This window comes from Rattus rattus, chromosome 5, assembly GCF_011064425.1.
Source record: "Rattus rattus isolate New Zealand chromosome 5, Rrattus_CSIRO_v1, whole genome shotgun sequence".
Taxonomy (NCBI): Eukaryota; Metazoa; Chordata; class Mammalia; order Rodentia; family Muridae; genus Rattus; species Rattus rattus.
The window spans coordinates 149,418,080-149,439,736 of NC_046158.1; the positions used below are offsets into that span (position 1 = coordinate 149,418,080).

Below are 21,657 nucleotides of genomic sequence, written 5' to 3' on the forward strand. Positions count from 1 at the left end.
AATTAAATTTAATTTTATCTTTTGGCACCCAGCCCTAAAGATCCTTGCGTTGTGAGTGATTGACTCAAACATTGTTCCCTTTATCTTTTGAAAATGAAAGCAGCCAATTTTTTTGCTATTTATCTGTTGAAGAACCCAGGGCATCCTCTATGCCGTGGGTATTACTAGACGGACCATCCAGTGAAGTTTTTATTTTTACCTTGGCATGTGGGGTGTGTGTGTGTGTGTGTGTGTGTGTGTGTGTGTGTGTGTGTGCGCGCTCGCGCTCATGAGTGCCTTTGCATATGCGTGTTTGGGTGTCTTTCCTTAGCACCTGTCTGACTTGTTTTGTTTGAGGCAGGGTCTCTCGCTGACCGGAAACACCCCAGTTTAGCTGGACTGGCTGGCTGCTCAGCAAACCCCCAGGCTCTGCCTGGCTTCACTTCTCCATTGCTAGGATTATGAGGGGGCTCCGTCACCATGCCTGGCTTTTTTTATGTGGGTGCTAGACTCCACTCTGCAAGCATTTTACCCACTGAGCCGTCTCCACATCCCTTGGCGTTTACTTCCAAAACCCTGTGCCCTGGACCTTTAATGTGTTTTCTCGCTCCCTTTTAGCAGGCTGAGCTGGAGGCAGAGTTGGGGTGGGGGGAGTTCCTTTTCCTGAGCGGGCACCGGGGCCCAGTCTGCCTTCTAATCTAAGGCTTTGGAAAAGGACCTGTTTTAGTTAATAAAGTACATTTCTCCTAGCAAGCCCTTCCCTGTGAATTTTAATTGAGCTATGCCTGAGCAAGCTTTCGGAAGGCAAGAAAGTGGCCTGCGACTCCTGGGATTAGTCAAGGCCTTATCAAAACAGACCTGTTGCCGTAGGCCTGCAGAAGGGGGCTGCTCACTGAGGGAAACCTTTAGGCCTGAATGGTTTGCAGCGATCATCTTAAAGGCTGAGGGAAGGGGGGGTGTTTGCCTGCCTAATCCTCAGAAGGTGGGCTGCAGGTTTGAAATCCAGTGGGTGATGTCACCTCTGCTGGGTGGATTGGGAGGAATGTCTTAATGACCAGGTGTGTGTGTGGTGGGGGGCACTGATTAAGTGTACCCACCTTTGGGAACATGGCACTCGTGTTATATGGGGTTGGGGGTGGAGAGGAGTATAACTAAGACATGGCCTGTCATTAAGGTAGGTCGGAGTCCCTGGTTGAGGGTTTCCTGGCCCCATGCATGGTCACCAAGGGGAAAGTTTGCTTGCAGGTCAGGCTTCTGAGGGAGTGGGAATGAGTGGAGGGGCTCGGTCTGGGAGGAGGCTAGGCTAGGCAGAGGCTGCAGAGAAGGCACTGACTGTCTAACTTCATCCCTTCCCGCGGGTGGCCTGGGTGGGCTGTGTGGCGGCCGGTCCTGTTTCTGTAGGAGAATGATCTGAAATCTATTTCTGGTGAATACTTCTGACCGGATCTTCCCTTCTCCTTTTGCTGAGGAAGCTCTCCTTCCAGATCTTCAGATCTCAGGCTTGTTCTCCAGGAACCTTCGTCTTTAAAAGTGGAGTGAGGGTGGCTGATGAAAGGAAACGAAGGGCTATTCACAGGAAGCAGCACCCCTCCCCCATTTCTGAGAAAGAAACGTACGAAGCACCGTATAGGAGAATCCAGGATTGACATTGAGCACATCCCTGCCCGGGTGACCCTGTTTTATGTGAAATTCAAGGCCAGCCAGGCCCAGTCTAGGGCAAGAGAGTTCAGATGGTGTAGTTATTTGCTGGGCACCTGGGAAGGAGTCCCCAGGGCAGCAATACAGTCTTGGCCACGTAAGCATGTGTATGCGCATGCTGCGCATAAAGCTTGAGGTAGCTATTCGTCATAACTATGTGACGCCACATCGGTGATGTCTGTGTGTGTGTGTGTGTGTGTGTGCGCGCACGTGCGCGTGTGTATGCATGTGTGTGTGTGTGTGACCTTGGGAGAGTCCCTGTACCTGAACTTCAAGTTTCTCTATTTCTTTTTTTTTTTTTTTTTCTTTTTTCTTTTTCTTTTCTTTTAGGCTGGTGGCTTAGTGGACACCAGCTATTAGACAGCAAGCAGGTGACTTGGATCCTGGAAGGCAGGAGGACCCCAAAATACCTCAACTGCTAAAAGGCCCCTGGTGCCCTCTGCTGAAAGGAGACCTTGAGGCTTACAGGCTGCACTTGCCCCTCGGCCTCTGATGCAGCCCAATGCGCTGTGTTTTTGCGAGCATCCTACCAGCTGCTGCTCTCTTAGACTCCTTGCTCTGGTTCTGTCCCCTGTCCTCTCAAGTAGGTGCCTGACTTGGTGGCAGACTTGGAGGCACTGCCGAAGCTGCCTCTGTCTGGTGAAGGCAGACAGCTGTCTTCCCTGGGACAAGGTCAGCAAAGATGAGAGAGTGCCAGGGCGTCCTCTGCCAGCACCTCTATGCTGGCGAGACAAGAGGGTAAACGTCCCCTCGCCTTCTCTGGTGTTCTTGGACCCGCTGGTCTGGGTGGAATTTCTCAACTCTCAGGGCCCTGTCTGTGTGTGTCACCTCTGAATAAAGGGTGTGGCAACCTGGATCCTCTCCTTCGCACACATGACTCATTTATGGGGAATCCAGTCATCACTGTCCTCTGTGTGCAGTGAGGGAGGGGGACAGGGGACGAGAGCCCCCCCTTCATTACTTAAAGGTCATTGGTGACTCTTGAAAGTGCTTCTCCCTGTAGACTCTGAAGGCAGGCAAATGGGAAATCCGCTGCCTTCCTGGCCTGCTACGGGGCTCCTGCAGTCACATGTGCAGGAGTCTAAGGGGTGGCCTGAAGTCCTGAGACAGAGAACCTACTCCTTCTCATTGCTGCCAATGTGTTGGCTGGCATAGCATCTTGTGCGCGACCATGATGCCCCAGAGCTAGACCTCAGATGTGAGCTCATGAAGGGTGAAGGGTTGGAATAGTTGGGACAGGGACCCCCCAGATTTGTAACTCCTCCCACTGTGGGGCTGTGTCCCCTCCCCACAAGGCACTTCCTACAGGCCTAGTAAACTTCCTATTTTTATCATTATATCCCACTTCCTAAAAATTCTGCCTGCCTGTGCTTTTAGATACTTGAAAGCTTGTGTCCAGGCTGTTCCTCTCTCCCTCTCCTCCCTGTCTCTGTCTGTCTGTCTGTCTGTCTGTCTGTCTTTTCCGCCCTCTCTCTCTGTGTATGTGTGTGTGTGTCTGTGTGTGTTTATGTGTGTGTGTGTGTGTGTGTGTGTGTGTGTTTGTGTGTGTGTGTGTGTGTGTGTGTGTGTCTTTTGGAACAGAGTCTCAGGCTGGCCTGGAGCTCACTATGTAACCCATGCTGGCCTCAAACTCCAGGAAATCCTCCTGCCTCTACTTCACAAAGTGTGTGTTTGTGCCTGATCTTCAATGGCATCTTGGCCTTGACCATGGGTCCATTCTTGAGCATGAGTACCCATCTGGCAGGAGGCACAGGAAGAAAAGCTGGCAGAGACCACTGAGTGGCTAGAGTGTTATTTTAACTCTTCCCCTAGCCAAAGAAAAAAGAACATTCTAGAAGAAAAGTGTTGGGCTCTTATGTTGTCAGGCCAACAATGGTCCCCATAGCAGGTTCAGTCCTGGGGGCCCCTCCTTTCCTTTCTTATAGTTAAGGTATCACCATTCCAAAAATAGCCTCTTTCACGAGAAATAAGGGTTTAGTAGTGGTTGTGGGGGTGTGTGGAGGGGCCAGGTTACATCAGATCGCCTTGGCTCTGTAGCTTCAAAGCTCTGTGACTCTGGGCAGATTACTCACCCTCTCTGACCCTCATTTTCCCCGTTTGTAAAACTGGGAAAACGATATTACCTGTTTCATAGCATTCTTGTGAGAAAAGCCAACGGACCTGTGTTGGTTGTGTGTGGTGGTCTTTGGTATAAAGCAAATGGCACAGGTGTGTTGACTCCTAACACTTCTGTTATGACAGGCGGCTTACTGAGTCACTAACAGTTCAGTGCAACTTAGTGGCTTCGCTCCCAGGCAGCTGGGGGGAAGGGAGTGAGGAGCAAAAGTCACAGGAGGGAGCGGTGCTGGAGGCTTTCTCTAGCTGCTTCACACACTTCCAGAGGTCTGCACAGTCTGGGGTGCCAAGAGAATTCTTCAAGTGCTGACCGGTCTATTTTATTTCTGAAAAATTCCTTCCTCTTTTACAGAACGCTTTTGAAGAAGTTGGGGCTAGCGTGCGCCTCACTGTCAAACCAAACGGAGAAACCGTAGCAAGGGGAGGTCAGAATTGTTAAAAAGATTTACCCAGTGTCTGTCGTATGTATTTGGGGCTTTGTGTACAGTAGCTGAGCTGCCCTGGTGCCTAACCTGTGGTGTTACTCATGAGGACGCAGAGTGTATGCAGGTCACACAAGGAGGGGGAGGGGCGTCCTGACTTCTTTGAACACAGTGAGCAGCCTTTTCCTAGTGGTAGCCTGGCCTGGCCTCCGGGTACCTTGTAGGTAAGCAGCCAGTCTTTTCCTGCAGTTTCAGAAAAATTGGCAGAGGACTCCCCAAGAATTCTCAGGGTCCAGATGTTGAGTGAGCCCCAGGACCCCATGGCAAAAGCATGGTATTTGTGAGCGACCCTTGGGTGTCAGTCATAGAACCAAATGGCCAGTTGAAGCTCTGGGGGAGCCAGAGGGACCAGGCGTGAGCAAGGGGTGCAGAGCAGCTACGGAGGGGGCAGGGCAGCCAAGGATGCTTCCTCAGGTTCCAGGGTGTGGCTCATAGGCAATGCTTCAGGCAGACTGAGTCTCTGCAGAGGGCAGGAAGTGCAGGTCGAAGCTTCGAAGCTCAGAGCCACAAGCCTCAGCCTCAGTGGATCCTGAAAAACAGGAGGGCATTTGGGTGGCCAGCCGTTGGGGTGGATAACTCAGCCTCATGCACACCAGCCCTGCTGCAGAGTATCTTTGGGTTGGAGTGGTCCAGAATCTCCAGCCCACGGTGGGCATGCCCCATTGGTTCCCAGGAAGGTCTCGGGGTAGATGGAGCCAGCTCTAATGCTTCCATTTTCTTGTCTGTGGAGGGCGAGCAGGCTGTCCCTGCTGCTCATGTAGAAGTGAGGGTTAAAAGCCATGGCTTGTGTCATGTGCTGACTCCAGCGTGGGTCCATTCCTAGTATTTTAGCTAGCTACCTGATCCCTGCACTCACCTTCCTGGGGTAGAGGGACAAATCAGTGACCATGTCAGTGGGCCTCACCGTAGGACTCTTTAGGAGTTGAGCTTAGAAGCTACTGTAGTCTATCTGGTTAGTCAGGCAGACAGTGGCCCAGAAAAAGGAGGTATGGGAGGGGATTCTGGGCGAGGGGAACAGCAACTGTGAAGTGTGTGTGTGTGTGTGTGTGTGTGTGCGTGCATGTGCACACTTGCACACGTGCATGCATGTGTATGTGTGTGCGTGTGCACATGTGTGCAAACATGTATGTGTAAGTGTGTGCAAGTGTGCATTCATGTGCACGTGTGTACGTGCATGTGTATGAGCAAACACATGCGAGTGTGTGCATGTGCATGCATATATGCATGTGTGCATGTGTGTGCATGTGCGCACGTGTGCACTCCCACTGTGCATGTACGTGCATGTGCGTGCATGTGCATGTGTGTGCAAACATGTATGCATAAGCATGTGCAAGTGTGCATTTTTGTGCACGTGCATGTGTGTGTGAGCAAACACGTGCAAGTGTGTGTGCATGTGCATGCATGTATGCATGTATGCACTGTGCACGTGTGTGTGTGTGTGTGTGTGTGTGTGTGTTGAGGAAGAGGACAAGATAGAGAACCCACAGCGGCTATGGCTCCTGCCTTCCTCCTTCTCAAGGGTAGGCCAGGCATCTCTCATGGTAGGTGACATGGAAGTACCCCACCATGAGTGTCCCACCATGAGTGCATGGCACATAGAGAGAGCTATCTCCTCTTTATGTGTCTATGGGTGTTTGCCTGCATGCATGGCTGTGTTGTGCAAGCCTAGCGTCTTTGATCAGAAGAGAGTGTCAGACCCCCCTGGGACTATAGTTACAGATGGTTATGAGGTGCCATGTGGGTGCTAGGAATCGAACCTGGGTCCTCTGGAAGACCATCAAGTGCTCTTAACCACTGAGCCATCTCTCCAGCCCCAAGAGCTCTCTCCTAGATACTGTTTTCTCCTTGAGTTGGTAGGAATGTGTCTCAGTGGAGTGCTCCCAACCCTTGAGTGCCTTCCTAAGCCCTGGGCTCCCCTCTGCTGCCTGTGTGCCTAAACATGGGCACACTGCAGGGTCACAGAACCTATGCCATATCTCAATGGTGGTGGCAAACCAAGGTGCTTAGAGTTTGACAAAGCCCGTTCACCTCTGCCTGCCACACAAATTATACCTCAAAGAAAAAGCAGTGTGAGGGTGGGGGTGTGTATGAAATGAGGGCTTAGAGCCTTTGTCCAGATGATCCACTGGAATGTAGTCACCCCCCACCCCCGGGTAGCACTACATATGAAACAGCCTCCCATATGCAAGTATTCTGCTACTGAGCTCTCTCACGCCTGGCCCTCCTTACACAGGGTCTTGCTAAATTATTCACGCTGGCCTTGAACTCACTAGTCTAGTTCAGGCAGGCCCTGAACTAGGTGATGCTCCTGCCTCAGCCTCCTGGAGTATTGTAGACCATTCCTTTCAAAATAAAAATTAAGATGTGGGGCTGGTCAGATAGCTCAGTGGTTCAGATCACTTGCTGCTATTCCAGAGGACCATTGAATTCACGTCTGCCAGCTCACAGCCATTCATAATGCCAGCTTCAGGGGGCTCTGGCGGCCTCTGTGAATACACACACACACACACACACACACACACACACACACACACACACACACACACTTTAAGAAGGAAAGGGTAGAGTGGAACAGGCATGGTACGCACATAGTGTTCACAAGCAATGCTGCCTACGGCCGAGAGGCAGAGGTTTATGGAAACCCCCTGAGGAAACTGGCATCAAGGTGTGCTTCTTAGCTGTGCTGGCTTCCGTCTGGGCTCTGGGCAGGTGAGGCCAAGGGGCCCAAGAGTGAGGATCCCAGCCACTCTCAGAAAGATGCTAATGGCTTGCCATTTGTGAGGTTTGCTGTCAAATCCCAGAGAAAGCAAAAGCTCTTTGTTACCTTCCCACCCCTGCTGGCTGTTAAACATTTATAGACTTGGGGAGAGACAAGAGGGGGAAGAAAGAAAGGAAAGAAAACTGCCACCAGGGTAGGTAAACCAGTGTAAACACTGCAGTGCTAGGCTCTGAGGGCTTGGCTGATCCTTGGGGTTCTGAGGCTGTGTGCGTGCGTGTGTGCATGTGTGTGTGTGTGTGTGTATGTGTGTGTGTGTGTATGTGTGTGTGTGTGTATGTGTGTGTGTATGTATGTGTGTGTACACCCATGTGTGCACCCATGTGTGTGTATGTGTGTGCCGTGTATGTCCCATGTTTGTGTGTGTGGCCATGTGTGTGTGCACACATGTGTATGTGTGTTGTGTGTGTGTGCCTTGTGTGTATGCCCATGTGTGCACCCATGTCTGTATGTGTGTGTATGCCCAAATGTGCATCCATGTGTATATGTATGTATCCCATGTTTGTGTGTGTGGCCATGTGTATGTGCGTGTGTACAAGTGTGTAAATGTGTGTGCCTTGTGTGTCCCATGTTTGTGTATGTGGCCGTGTGTGTGTGTGTGTGTGTGTGTGTGTGTGTGTGTGTGTATGTGAGAACACGTGTGCACATTTCTTCTGCCTCAGCCTCCAAGTGCTGGTATGCTGGGTACTACCACACCCCATGATGCGTGTCCATGCTGGACAGGTCTGGATTGCTCACAGCATCCTGAGGCATGTTCCAGTGTGGCTGGAATCTCTGTATGGGGCTGGTGTCTGGTTTGGTCACTTTGTAGAGAATGGGTTCTCAGAACATCATTGAACATGGATTTGATGCTTAATGGCTCCTACGTTAGACATCTGTGCTGTGCTACCTGCCGGGAAGTGGCATGTGCATGCGCGTGCGCACACACACACACACACACACACACACACACAGCAGCAGCAGCAGCAGCAGCAGCAGCAGCAGCAGCAGCAGCAGCTCAAGTTCAGACACACCTTCACCCGTGCACCATGTAAACCCCAGCCCTGCAGCCCAAACTAGAGAATGAAAGCGCCAAGGGACGCAGACGAGCTTTTCCTCTGTCCTGGTCTAAGCGAGTCTGTGGGGCCTGGGGTGGGTGGGGACTTTTCTTCTGCCGCTAGCCACTTAGCAGCAGAGCGAGGCTAGGTTCTGTTTCCCGCCCAGTCAGCAGAGTTCCGTCGTCACATGTCATGTTCCATGTCACCTCCACCTCCCCCCACCTGCTCCGCAGAGGCTAATTAGGTTTGCGAAATTGAGTTTGTTTTCTCCGCATAATACAGAAACCAAAGAGTCTCCTTTTAGCAGGGCTGCAGAAATGGCTCAGTGCGAGGACCTGAGTTTGGCTCAGGCATGGCTACACACTCCTGTAACCCCAGTTCGGTTAGGCAGAGACAGGAGGATGGCTGGCTCTTGCTGGCCACCAGGCTGGCTCAAAGGTCGGTGAGAGACCCTGACTCAAAGGGAATAAGGTAGAGAGTGAGGGGGCAGGACACCTGACATCCTCCTCTGGCTTTCTGTACCTAGGTGTGCACACATACACACATGTGCACACCCTCCCCACACGTGTGCCCCCTCCTCTTTTAGACAACCCGTCCTGTGTCCACTTTGCCCTGTCTTTACTACCGAATCTCAGTGGTCACTGCTGCCTGGGGAGAAGGATTTTTGCAGGTTACTGTTGGAATGAACTAGAGCCTCCGACAGCCCCAGGGCTGCAGACACTAACCTAAGGCTCGCTCCTCTCCTACAGGATGCATTTCTGAGAGTGCTGCTCAGAGCTCTGGGATGTATTTGGGATTTTTTTTTTTGGATGTTACCCATCCAGTCACCCTCTCTACAGATGGTGCCCTCTGCCTTGTAGGTCAGGGGGTGACATTTTGGAGGAGTGCTGTCAGGGTCCCTCGTGATTTTCATGGGACACATGGGAATGCTGGCATTCCTCTGTCAAGGGCCTACCTTGTGCCAGCTCCCATCCAGGTGACAGAGGCTCAGTAGGACTTAGGAGAATTCTCATGGCATCTCTGGTCAGGAGACGGGCAGGCTCACTAATCAGTAGCTGATGTCACGATTACTTCGGTAGAACTGGGGGACATACAGGGTGTAGAGCAGGCACCCCTTGGGGGAGCGAGCTATTAAGGGACAGTGGCAGAGCTTGTGGGCCTGGGTGAATAGAGCTGCTGGGGCAGAGGGAATAGAAACTTCAGAGTCCTGAGGCCAGGAGGAAGTGGGTGCTTCCCCCAAACCTCACTTTGCCTGGAATCCAGAGAGAAGAGAAGCCAAGGGTGGGTAGAACAGACCCCATCCATGCTGGCCCAAATGAAGTCATTTGTTTTCATGCTAAGAGCAGCGATCAGCCCTTTGGGAGCCTTCATCTGGAACAGGGGCACCATCTGGGCATGTGGAGGTCAATTCAGCTAAGTTGGCATACCCTTCTTCTGTGGAGGTCCAGAGAAGGTACACAGAGACCAAAGATCACCAGAGGGCCCACCCCAGCTCCCCAGAGCAGGAGACCTATTCCTGGCTTGCAGGATATTGGGTATGATTCTTTTATTAATCCTCCAGGTCACTTTACAGATGTTTGTGGTGGGCTGTCAGTGGCAGGAACTGTGGTGGGCGTGAAGCAAACAATGTTGTCCCATAGCGGTCGTGAACCCAATGTGGAGTAGAACTACCAACGTCCATAAAGAGCCAGAGAGGAAAAGTTTTAAGACTTGTGGCTCGTATAGACCCTGCCAAAACTCTAAGCTCTCCTGCCTGTTACAGTGAAGAAGCAAACTCTAGGGATAAATAGACATGGCTGTGTACCAATAAAACTTTATCAGCAGACGAAATGCCGGCCCTTGGGCGGGGGCTTCTCGCCTGGCCCTTATTTAGCAGGACAAGTTCACTAAATACACATATATATCAGATGTGTGTGTGGGGGGATCTGGTAGAGAGTGCAAAGGAGAGGTAGCAGGGCAGGGTTTGGAGATGATCTTTTGGGGTGCAGTCTATGGAGCTATTGTGAGAGCAGATACATGGAGTAAGGGAAACATTCCTAAGAAGAGAGAAGGGAGAAGAGGGAAGAGCTTCCTCAAGAACGCTGAGCAGGAAGTGTTTGAAAAGCGCTTAGTGGAGCTGTCTCTGAGCTGCTTGGGGGGGATACTGGACACAGGTGGAGTGGGGAGACAGGCTGGTTGCAGGGACAGACAGGACACATGATGACCAAGCCGAAAGACCAAAGGAAGCACGGAAGGACAGTTTCCAGAGTGGACATTGGTCAGAGGAGATTTGGGAAAACTGAGAGAGAATAGGGGGAAGGGGCTTTGCTCAGACAGACACGTGTACAGGGAATGCTGGTGCTGGTTTGTGTCTTGATAACAGAGAGGTCAGGATTTGCTGGCGGCTGGGATAGGAGCCAAGGCTGACTCATCACAGATGGAGAAGTGGGGCCTTGGAGAGAGTTGGTGTCAGGTGGTGGGAACTAGCGTCCCTTGGTGGCTCTGGAGAAATTCCCCAGTGAGGAATGTAAGGGGTTAGGCGTGCGGTTCAAGGGACAGAATGAGGTGACAGAGTAACAGTCTACTGGACTGACCCTCTTGTCTGTGGTGGGCCCTTGAGATGGGTCAGTAGAAACTCAAAATTGCCACTGCTGTTCCAAAGGTATTTAGGCCAATCTGTATTCCTGCCCTTAATGGTTGGGGGTTCTATAGCCATGATCCTGACTTTGGGGGGATCAAAGGGATCCTTTCAAGGAGTTCTGTGTCTGCTAATTTCGTGTCTTTGGGGGGACTCTTGTCCCCTCCTGGGCCATGTCTATGAAGGGACATGAGCAAGGAGGGGATCCTGGTTCTAGAAACGTGGGTGCAGACATCTCAAACGCAGACTCCGTGGACCCCAGATTCCGTGTTGTTCCTCTGTATCCGGAGACCACATCATACATGTGAAATGAGGTCACCTGTAGCCCTGGAGAGTTAAAAAATTCTAGTAATGGGGTCGTGACCCACACTGACGTGAAATAACCCCAGTTGGCAGGGAGGAGACCCAGAGGGTAAGATAACCCAGTTGAGGTACTTTTCCTTCACCCGGTGGTCTGTGGTCCTGTGAGCTATGGGAAATATCAAATCCACTTTAAGGTCTTTTCTTTGTGCCCATGTGCACAAGCATGTTGTTGCAGGCACATGTGTATACCATGCATGTGCATATGTATGTGTGCGTATGGAGACCAGAGGTTGATGTCGGGTGTCTCCCTCAAATGCACTCCACTTATCTTTTATGACAGGGTCTCTCCCTGAACCTGTAGTTTGTTGAATTGGTTACAATATCTGGCCAACGAGCTTTGGGGAACCCTGTCTCTGCCTCCTCCTGGACTTTTTTGTAGGCTCTGGGGATCAAACTTGGTTCCTCATATTCACGTGACAGTTTCCGGACCGAACCATCTCTTCAGCCCCTAAGATTCCTTTCTGAGTGATTTTAGGCCTCAGCTTGGAGACCCTTAGGCCAGTTTATCTTCCACACTTCAGCTTGCTACAGGGCTCGTGTAGCCAATGCCTGTAGTTCTGGACTCTCTTGAGGGAATTTAGGACCAAGTGGCTTCACTTTACTTGTGGCAAGCTCAGGGTTTGGCATGGTGGGGTATTAAAACCAACCAGTGACAGGAGATCACGCCCACCCATGACTGTGACTCGGCTCCCCAGTTCTGTTTTAGAGGCTTAAAGACCCCCTCCCCCTTCTCTTTCCAGAAGAACCGATCACACATAAGGCCATCAGCTCACCCTCCGGACTCGCATACCCGGATGATGTCCTGGACTATGGCCTCAAGCCATGCAACCCCCTCGCCAGTCTCTCTGGCGAGCCCCCTGGCCGGTTCGGAGAGCCGGATAGTATAGGGTTCCAGAACTTTCTGAGCCCGGCCAAGCCAGCAGGGGCTTCGGGCCCGAGCCCTCGGATCGAGATCACTCCATCCCACGAACTGATGCAGGCAGGGGGGGCCCTCCGTGGGAGAGACGCCGGCCTGTCCCCCGAGCAGCCGGCCCTGGCCCTGGCCGGCATGGCCGCCAGCCCGAGGTTCACACTGCCCGTGCCCGGCTTCGAGGGCTACCGCGAGCCGCTTTGCTTGAGCCCCGCTAGCAGCGGTTCCTCTGCCAGCTTCATTTCTGACACCTTCTCCCCCTACACCTCGCCCTGCGTCTCACCCAATAACGCCGGGCCCGACGACCTGTGTCCCCAGTTTCAAAACATCCCTGCTCATTATTCCCCCAGAACCTCTCCAATAATGTCACCTCGAACCAGCCTCGCCGAGGACAGCTGCCTGGGCCGACACTCGCCCGTGCCCCGTCCGGCATCCCGCTCCTCCTCACCCGGTGCCAAGCGGAGGCATTCGTGCGCAGAGGCCTCGGTTGCCCCTCTGCCCGCAGCCTCACCCCAGCGCTCCCGGAGCCCCTCGCCACAGCCCTCGCCTCACGTGGCACCCCAGGACGACGGCATCCCCGCTGGGTACCCCCCCACGGCCGGCTCTGCTGTTCTCATGGATGCCCTCAACAGCCTGGCCACTGACTCGCCCTGCGGGATCCCCTCCAAGATATGGAAGACCAGTCCTGATCCAACTCCTGTGTCCACTGCTCCATCCAAGACAGGCCTGGCCCGCCACATCTACCCTGCTGTGGAGTTCCTGGGGCCGTGTGAGCAGGAGGAGAGGAGGAATTCCGCTCCAGAGTCCATCCTGCTGGTACCACCCACCTGGCCCAAGCAATTGGTGCCGGCCATTCCCATCTGCAGGTGAGTGGGACTTCAAGAGCTGTCCATGCCCGAGTGTGCCCTAAGAGCTGGTTTTCCCATTATTTACATGGATTTTGGTCACATAGATGACACTTACTGGCTATAAGTACCTGGGAAGGATGTTCACTTCCCCAAGCCTTAGTTTCCTCATCTGTAAAATGGGTACTCTGGGTATCTCTGATACAGCAGGTGGTAGTGAGGATGTTATTGTACACTATGCATGATGGCTGTCCCCTAGGGCACATCATTTACTCCGTCACCCAGCAAGTATGATAAAGTCCATACTATGTGCTGGATTCCTTTAAAGGAGCAGATAGCTGTGAACTAGCCGAAACAGGCCCGTAAGCCTGCCTCTTTGGAGCAAACCTCGGTATGTAACACCTGCTTCCTCGTTCTAAGAGGAACTGTGTGTGAGGGCATCTGGTGCCTGCCTTTAGACTGTGCTTGGTGAGGAGGAAGCCCAAGAAACAACAAGTGGCACAGCTCAATCCTCAAATAGCATAAGAACCAGACGGGCCAAAGCAATGGGTGTGGCTCACAGCCTAGCGGCTTTGGGCTGTGTGAGGACTGAATGTGTGTCCTGACTCTGCCGCTCATTGCCTGTGTGAACGTGGGCATTGTGCCGCCCTCCTGTTGTTGCGCCTGAGACAGACGTTAGTAAACAATTACGGTTTTCTCATTGAGCACATTCACGACAGAGCAGACATCACTAATCAATCATGGCTCCCCTACCTCAACCCCTGCACTTGTGTGAGCACGTTTTTGGGTCTTTGTTCATTTCCGGTGAGATGAGAGGAATAGCGGTACCTACCTCTTACGGACTTTTGTTTTTCATCAAGAGCTAGGTAAAAGGACACAAGTCAGAGGCCTGGCTTAGAGCCTGTATGAAGTAAGAGCTCAGGAGCAGGGCAGCTCTCTTATGCTCTTACAGGGGGTCTTAGTTCCTTCCCCTGCTGCTGACTGAAACACCTCGACAGATACAAGTAAAGAAGCAAGACTCTATTCTGGCTCACAGATCCAACGTATGGTCCATCGTGCTGGGAACATCAGAGGCAGGAGCTTTTTAAACAGTCCAGGATCCCAGCCTAGGGGATGGTGCCTCTCATAGTGGGTGACTATTCCCACCTTAATTAATCTTGTCAGGATCACCCGGGCACACCTAGTGGTCTGTCTCCCGGGTGATTCCAGAGCTGAAGTTGACAGTTAAGGTGAATTCACTCTGGAGCTTTCTTCCCCAGGGGACCTTTAGGAAGGACTTCTTTGCCGACGGGCCTTGTGCCAGGAGATTGACGACAGGTAGAGGGACGACAGTAACATGAATAGGGGCCCTGATGTGTGCCTGCAGGACTCTGTGTGGCGTCCTGCCTCTTCCTTGTGTGAACCTGGGTTGGTTATTTGGCACTTTGCACTTTTTTTTTTTTTTTTTTCAGAGCTGGGGACCAAACCTTTGTGCTTTTTTTTTTGCACTTTTATTTTTTCTTTTTTTTTTTTCTGGAGCTGAGGACCGAACCCAGGACCTTGCACTTGCTAGGCAAGCACTCTATCACTGAGCTAAATCCCCAACCCCTATTTGGCACTTTTAAAAATCTTCGTTTGGATGCCAAGGAGAGAGCTGAGTGAGGGAGACGTGTGCTGCCTCTCCTCTCTGCCCTACCTGTCAGATGAAGCACAGGAGGCCCGGACTGTCACTGTCACTCTGTGTGGTCCACACAGTGCTTTCTTTAGCAAAGGGAAGCATTCTCACCTGATAAAGCACAGTGTTGAATTGAGTTGGCGAAGCCTGACTGGGCCTGTCAGCCCCTCACAGGCTGCACTGAGTGGGAAAGGATAAGCTTGACAGATGTATGGTCTCGGCCATGTGTGAAAATCAGGAGGTGCCATGGGAAGCCATGCATGTGCCACCTCAGAGAACCTTTGAATACAAGAGTCTGTGAAGTAAAACTGCTTATCTGGCCACCCACCTATCCATCTATCCGTTTGCCTACCTATTTCATCCATCTAGCCACCAATGCATGGAGCTCACCCACCCATCCACTGACCTATCCTATCCACCCGTCCATCTGTCCATACATCCATCCACCCACCCATCCACCCATCCACCGACCTATCCCATTCCATCCATCCATCCACCCATCCATCCATCCATCCATCCATCCACCCACCCACCCACCCACCCACCCACCCATCCATCCATCCATCCACCCATCCATCCATTCACTCATCTATCCATCCACCCATCCATCCATCATCCATCACTCATCCATCCATCCATCCATCCATTCCTCCCTCCTTCCCTCCCACCTATCAATGTTAGGCCATGGTGAGATTTTCTCAGACCCATTTAAGAATAAGTTAGTTAGACAAGATCAGTGTGGAGACAAGTGTGTGTCCTAGATTTGGGGTCAAGTGACTAGAGTTGGAGCCTAGTCTGTGTCTCACCCTGTGATCTTAGGTAACATTTTATGTTTTCTGAAGTACAAGAGGAAGATACTGGGCCGTTTTCCCAGACCTTGGTCGACTCTATAATGACGTAATTCTTACCCATGTTGAGTAGCTGTCGATATACAGGACAGCATTGAGACTCTTGAACTCTTAAGTGCCGAAACTTAAAACCTTCCCTCGAAGTGTGGTCTCTGCATCTGATACCACAGCCAAATCAAAAGAGTCCATAGAAAATGATGTGTGTGTGTGTGTGTGTGTGTGTGTTATGTATATGTGCATGTATGTGTATGTGTGCTGTAATGTGTATGTATATGCATACATATGTGTGTATGCATATATGCATGTGTGCATGAACTTGTGTATGTATGTGGTGTGTATGTATATGTCCAGGTACATGTGTATGCACAGTACACGTGTTGTATATGTATGTGTGGTGTGTGTATATTTGTGTCCATGTACATGTGGTATCTACATATGCGTGTATGTGGTATGCATATGTGTATGTCCATGTACATGCATATGTGTTGTGTGTATATGTACATGCACATTATATATATGTTTCTGTGTTATACATATGACCTTGTACATGTGTGCGATGTGGGTGTCCATGTACATGTATATGTGTGGTGTATGTGGGCACGTACCTGTGTGTATAAGAATGTGTGTGGTAAAAAAAAAAAAAGAATGTGTGTGGTATGAGTATATGTGTGTTCCGTGGGTATCTGTGTCATGTTATATGTATGTGGTGTGTGTGCACATGTACATGTGTGTGTATGTGAGTGGTATGTGTATATGTATGCCCATATACATGTGGTGTGTATATATGTTTGTGGTGTGTGCCTATACACATGTGTGTGCATTTTCCAAGGAAAACGATTAGTGCTAATCGTTATTGATTGCCCTGATGCTAAGCTCCTCATAGGATTTCAGTATCCTCACGGCTGAGGAAGCTGGCCTAGAGAGTTGCAGGCATCTGCTCACAGTCACAGGGGAGCAGGCATTAGGGCAGGGACTTGCACTTGGTATGGGACTCTAGTCATGATCTTCCTTTACCCCTCACATGGGGTTCACATAGTTTGGTCCATCCATACCTGAACTACATTCCCCTCTGTGCTTCTAGGACTCATCATTCAGCGGCCCATCAGTTAGTGATCATGAGTGGACCTGAGCTCATTCCCAAATGCGCTGCTAATCAAGACAATGAGACGTAGAGGCCCAGTCTCTTTACCCTCTGACTGTAGGAGACTGAGCCTAAGAGAATTCTTAGTCCCTGGGGAGGTAGTGGCATACTCCAAGTTGCCACTGAAGCTTTCCAAACTCACCTTTGCCCTCTGGAAAAGGAAAAGTTCTGGTAGAGAGATGTTTTGAGAGATCAAGGTTGGGTTTTTCACAATTTTTAGAGAAGCCATCACAGCCATTGGAAACATGCAGAAACCAACACATAATGGAATTAGCTTCATCCCCGCTCCCCATGGAACCAGTTACACTGCCTTCATCAGGATGAAGATGAGAGCAAAGGGGGGGGCTTTGCCTTGGGAAGAGCTCCCCTACTATGAGGGAGCAATTTGTACCTCCTTAACACTCAGCATTTACCCCTGGGTACAGTTTTCAGAAAAGGGGCCATTTACATTTAGTGTAAATACAGACTAATTTGGTTTTATGTCCTCATGACTGGGTCTTTTCTTCCCACAGCATCCCCGTGACTGCATCCCTCCCACCACTAGAGTGGCCACTCTCCAACCAGTCGGGCTCCTATGAGCTTCGGATTGAGGTCCAGCCCAAGCCCCATCACCGAGCCCACTATGAGACAGAGGGCAGCCGTGGCGCTGTCAAAGCCCCAACAGGAGGACACCCTGTGGTGCAGGTATGGAGTCAAATTTTCTTACTTCTGTGCTCTATGCTGTCACCAGGACGTGAGACTGAAAATACCTCTGCTTTCTACTCCTGGGAGAGAGAGAAGCCTGAGAGGAGCATCAAGAGCTTAGTGCAGAATTGCATTCTGGGGGGAAGTCTCAAGGGCGGGGTGAGGAAACATGATGTTCCTGTGGAAGATGGTCTGACTTTTTCTTTATGATGGAGAGATTGCTAGAATGTGGCAGAGCTGTTAGAGCTGTGAGCCTCTCTGCTCTCTTTCTCCTAAACATCTTTTATGTCTGTGACTTGTGAGTACGATTTTTTTTCTCCTCCAAAATAGTTGAATTGAAACATTCTTCAAATTGTATAATCTGGTTAGTTACAAGGCACAGGCAGGTGTCTAAGTTCCCGCTGTGTGAACCCACACAGCTCAACTCACCAGAATCTTCTATACACTGTAACTGTTTATTTGTCTCTATGTTACAGTGGAGCTACAATATGATAGGGACTTGGACATCACATTTCTAAGCGTCTTTGAGGGGGATTGTGAGTTCCAGGCCAGCCAAGGCTACATAGAGAGACGCTGTATCCCTCCCACCCCCAAAAGAAAAAAAAGAAAGAAGAAACTTCCTTAGAAAGTACAAAACAGGGTTGGGGATTTAGCTCAGGGGAAGAGCGCTTGCCTAGCAAGAACAAGGCCCTGGGTTCGGTCCCCAGCTCCCAAAAAAAAAAAAAAAGAAAAGAAAAGAAAAGAAAGTACAAAACAGGAACACAGGAGTAGAGACCAGAAGGCAAACAACCCCCAAACGCTAAAATTCTCCCCAAGTGCACTGGGTGTGTTCCCCTAGTTCAGGACTCCCGACTGTGATCAAAGCATTTGCTACATGGCTATAACAAAACTGTAATGAAGCCCATTGTTCTGTACAATTAATATACACCAAGGAGAAGGGGAAAAATGACAAACCTGGCACAGCCTGCTCTCTGACCTGGCAGCCCTAGACCCAGGTTCCTTTCCCAGAGCCTGAGCCTCCCTTTCCCCTTATGTATCTTGTGGTTGTTACTTCTGCTCTGACGTTGGGGCTGACGTACAGGGCAGTGTATGCTGGACTTTGCTGTCTTCCTCTAATGGCGTCAGCCCAAGTACCAGCTGGCCACCTCGAGCATGTGCCAGCTGATGGTATAGCTGGTTGGTTAGGGGGCGTCTGCGGGAAGCCTCAGTTGCTTCTCGCTGCCTGTAGGGTACCTTGGGCAGTCTGATCTGGTGGATCTTGGTAAGCTCTGGTTTGGGGTCCTAACTAGATAGGAAGGTACTGAATGATGATGTCCTGACTCCAAAGCCTCACTGCTGGATGATTGGTGGGTCAGCGCCACTCCAGTGAGCTGGAGGGGGTCAGTCCCATTCCGCTTGTAGCCACTTAAGTCCCCCGCTGTCCCCATCGTGACTCTCTCTGTGCTTGCACAGCCCTTGGCCACGGCTCCTAAGAAACCACCTCCTCTCTGATGTCACTCCATGGATCCCAGCTGCAGCAGCCAGAGGGGCTGAAGTCTATCCTTTTGGCTCGGGGGCTCCACACCGTTTGGTCTCTAGCCCCAGGCCTGGAAGGGAAGCAAACTCGGAGGGACCTGCCTCATGGGCATCCCTGCCTTCAGGGCCACAGTCCATTATGTGCTGTCATCGCCCACAGTTGGTGGCTTTGTGACCTTTAAGTTTTGAGTCTCTGTGGCCGGAGAGCTACTCAGCTACCAGCTATTTTAACCTCCCCTAAGACTACTTTTTTTAAAAAGAAGAAAGTCTGTTATGATTGGCATGGCTCAGTTGCTTGAGGAGGGGACCCCGGCCTGCAGGTTTGCTGGGAGACTGGGTCCTGATAGAGAAGCTCACTAAAGGCAGGCGAGGAGAAAGGGAGAGATTTCGCATTGTGGAGGAAGGACCGGAGGGTAATTCTAGAACGCCCGACAGAAAGCAAGGGCCTGGGAATGGCTTTGCCTATTCCATCCAGCACGGGATTAATTCGTGGGGCTTGCCCTACACCTGTGCCATCTGCTGGGATTGGCTCTGAGTCCAGGGAGAGTGGGGAAGGAGTCGTGCCTCTTTTGTGAGGGGGAGACAGCGATGGATCTTGAGGGTGGTGGATGGATTAACCGTGTCAAGAGATAGTGAGGAAAAGTTCCTGGCCTTGTGGGCCTGTGACACAGGAGTGGGTGTGGCTGGGGCAGAGATCAGCGGAGTTCTTTGAGGAAGGGGCTGGGGCTGAGGACAAGGGACACTGGAGTGTGGGCAGGGTGCAGCTTGTACCCCGGGGGTTCCGGGAGGAAGAACCCTGAGAGGAGGAGCAGAAAGAGGCTGGTGTAACTGGAACGTGAGGGTGGGGAAGGGGTGTAGGACTAGGGTTTTGGGGTGTGGGGTGAAGATGCAGAAGAGGACATAGAACTCAGGTTCTCGCTCTCCGTGTGGAGCCAGAGGGAGGGGACGGGGAGACTCCTTCGAAGGGCTCTGTGCGTCTCGGAGCATGAGCTGTTTTCATTCACTGGTCCATTAGTGCTTATTTCTTGGATACCAGGCAAGGCTCTGGGTTCTCAGGATGACAGGAACCCAACAGCCAGATTTCACAGTCAGTACAATGATGAGCATTTCGGGAGTGCTTACCACATGAGACCCATTCCACTTTCATCAGGGTGAGGTCTCAAAACTTGTCCAAGGTCACTGCCGTTTAACGACAGAGTAATGGTTGCTTCAGGACTTTGCTTGTCATCCATGGACAGTTCAGCCTGACCTCCGTCTCACAGAGAAGTCTGGTGCTTGTGCCTCCTGCCTGTACTCACTCTACAACGTCACCTACTGTCCTGGCTCTGACCCTCTTGCCAGCTCATTGGAACTCAAGTCCTGTTCTCTGTGAGGATTCTGACCGACTCTGACCAGAGGATCATGCCACCACAGTGCGCTGAGACCCGTGGCTGGGAAGCCATGTGAGAAGCTGAGCTCGGCTTGGCCTCAGAAACAGGAGTAGACATGATTGTGGCAGAGATCAGGAGAGAGTCAGAGGAAGCTCTAGGTCTCAGTGGGGCCTTGACACCGTTCATCTAGGGCTGGGCCATAGACAGTTCCAGAAAGGGAGTGGCTGGATGATGAGTCCGGAGGAACACTATTGCTCTGCCCCCAAAGTTCACACCTCTCTTCTGGCCTGTTGCTTCTCAAAGTGATGTCTCGGGGATGTTCATTTTCTTCCAAAGACACTAGGTGGATTATAATTTAAAACCTTATTGAACAGACCGTGCCCGCTGTAAAGTGAAATGTGGGACGCTTCACGTCTTAGCAGATTTTAACGGGGATCTTTGTGGCCGGGAATGTGGCTGCTTTGGTAGACTGCTCACCTTACGGTCTCGAAGCCCTGGCCTCCACCTTTGCTTGGCCCTCTAAATGGGGCGTGGCTGTGCATATCTGTAATCTTAGCACACCTGTAGGATCTAGAGTCAAGAGTTCTGGAGGAAGCACGGGGCTCTCTCAGGACTTTGTCACAGAGGCACGACTCTAGCTGTCCTCTCATCTCAGGCAGCAGGTCTTAGCTTTGTGAACCAGGAGCAGCTCCCAAGCTCACCAGGTTCAGGGGGTTCCTCCTGTCAGGAGGCTGGGGAAGCCAGCAATCTCTCAGACTGCTAGAGGCTTCCAGGATCATCTCTTGGATTTCAGTCGGTCACTCACTCTGAAGCTGTGCAGAAGGGAGAAAAGCCAGCCGAGTCCCCTTCCCTGGTGAGGTTAAGGGATGAACAGCGCCCCCCAGGCAGCCCTATGTGTGTGGTCCTCTCTGATAAGTTTGTGAGCTCACAACTTCCTGTTTCCTTTTTAGATGTGTGACAGGAAGTGGGTCTTACTGATGGTCATTTGCTGGGGTAGAACGTGTGTGCTAACATCTGTGGAGGCTCATGGGGCCCTGGCTGAGGGTAGGGGAGTAAGGCTGGCTCAGCTGGGTGGGGGAGGGTTGGGGGATAGGCTCCTCTGGCTCAGACTACAGAAGAAGAGTCTGGGGTGGGTGTGTATGTCCTGAGGTGGCTGGGGACTATTTGTTCATAAGTTCCTTAGTCTCTGTCCCTACAGAGATGAGCCAATATCAAACCCAATAAAGAGAAAAGCTAGGGCTGGTAAGCCGGCTCGGCAGACAGGTGCAGCCAAGCTTGATAACCTGAGTTCCAGCCCTTAGCCCCATGTGTAGGAAGGAGAGGCGTGACGTCCAAAAGCTGTCCTGTGCCCTCCACGGGTACCCTGTGGCATGTTTTCCTGGTCCCGTCCATCCCAGGCCGACTCCTTTGTTTTCTGTGTATGTGGGAAGCGCCTTGTGTGTGACTCGACCCAACCCGTTTATCAGAGGATAAGGATGGGGAAAGGTAGGGTGGAGCGGCGTGTGAATGAGGAGTCCCTGTTAGGAGAAGCTGCCCGCAAGTCCTGCCCTCTCTCCTCTCCTCTGTGCCTGTCCTCTTGTGACATTAACAATTTAATAGAAAATTATTGAGTGTACAGCCCAA

The 21,657-nt window shown here is 51.4% G+C and overlaps 1 protein-coding gene across 3 annotated transcripts in view; it reads left to right on the forward strand.

The window, feature by feature from the left end:
- Nfatc2 (nuclear factor of activated T cells 2) overlaps positions 1-21,657 on the forward strand; it is a 129,093-nt gene that overhangs the window by 24,004 nt on the left and 83,432 nt on the right. For all 3 annotated transcript variants that reach the window (XM_032904738.1, XM_032904736.1, XM_032904737.1), the window contains exons 2-3: positions 11,808-12,843; positions 16,978-17,149. In XM_032904738.1, the coding sequence (XP_032760629.1) occupies positions 11,808-12,843; positions 16,978-17,149 (1,208 nt within the window). The remainder of the gene's footprint in view (positions 1-11,807; positions 12,844-16,977; positions 17,150-21,657) is intronic.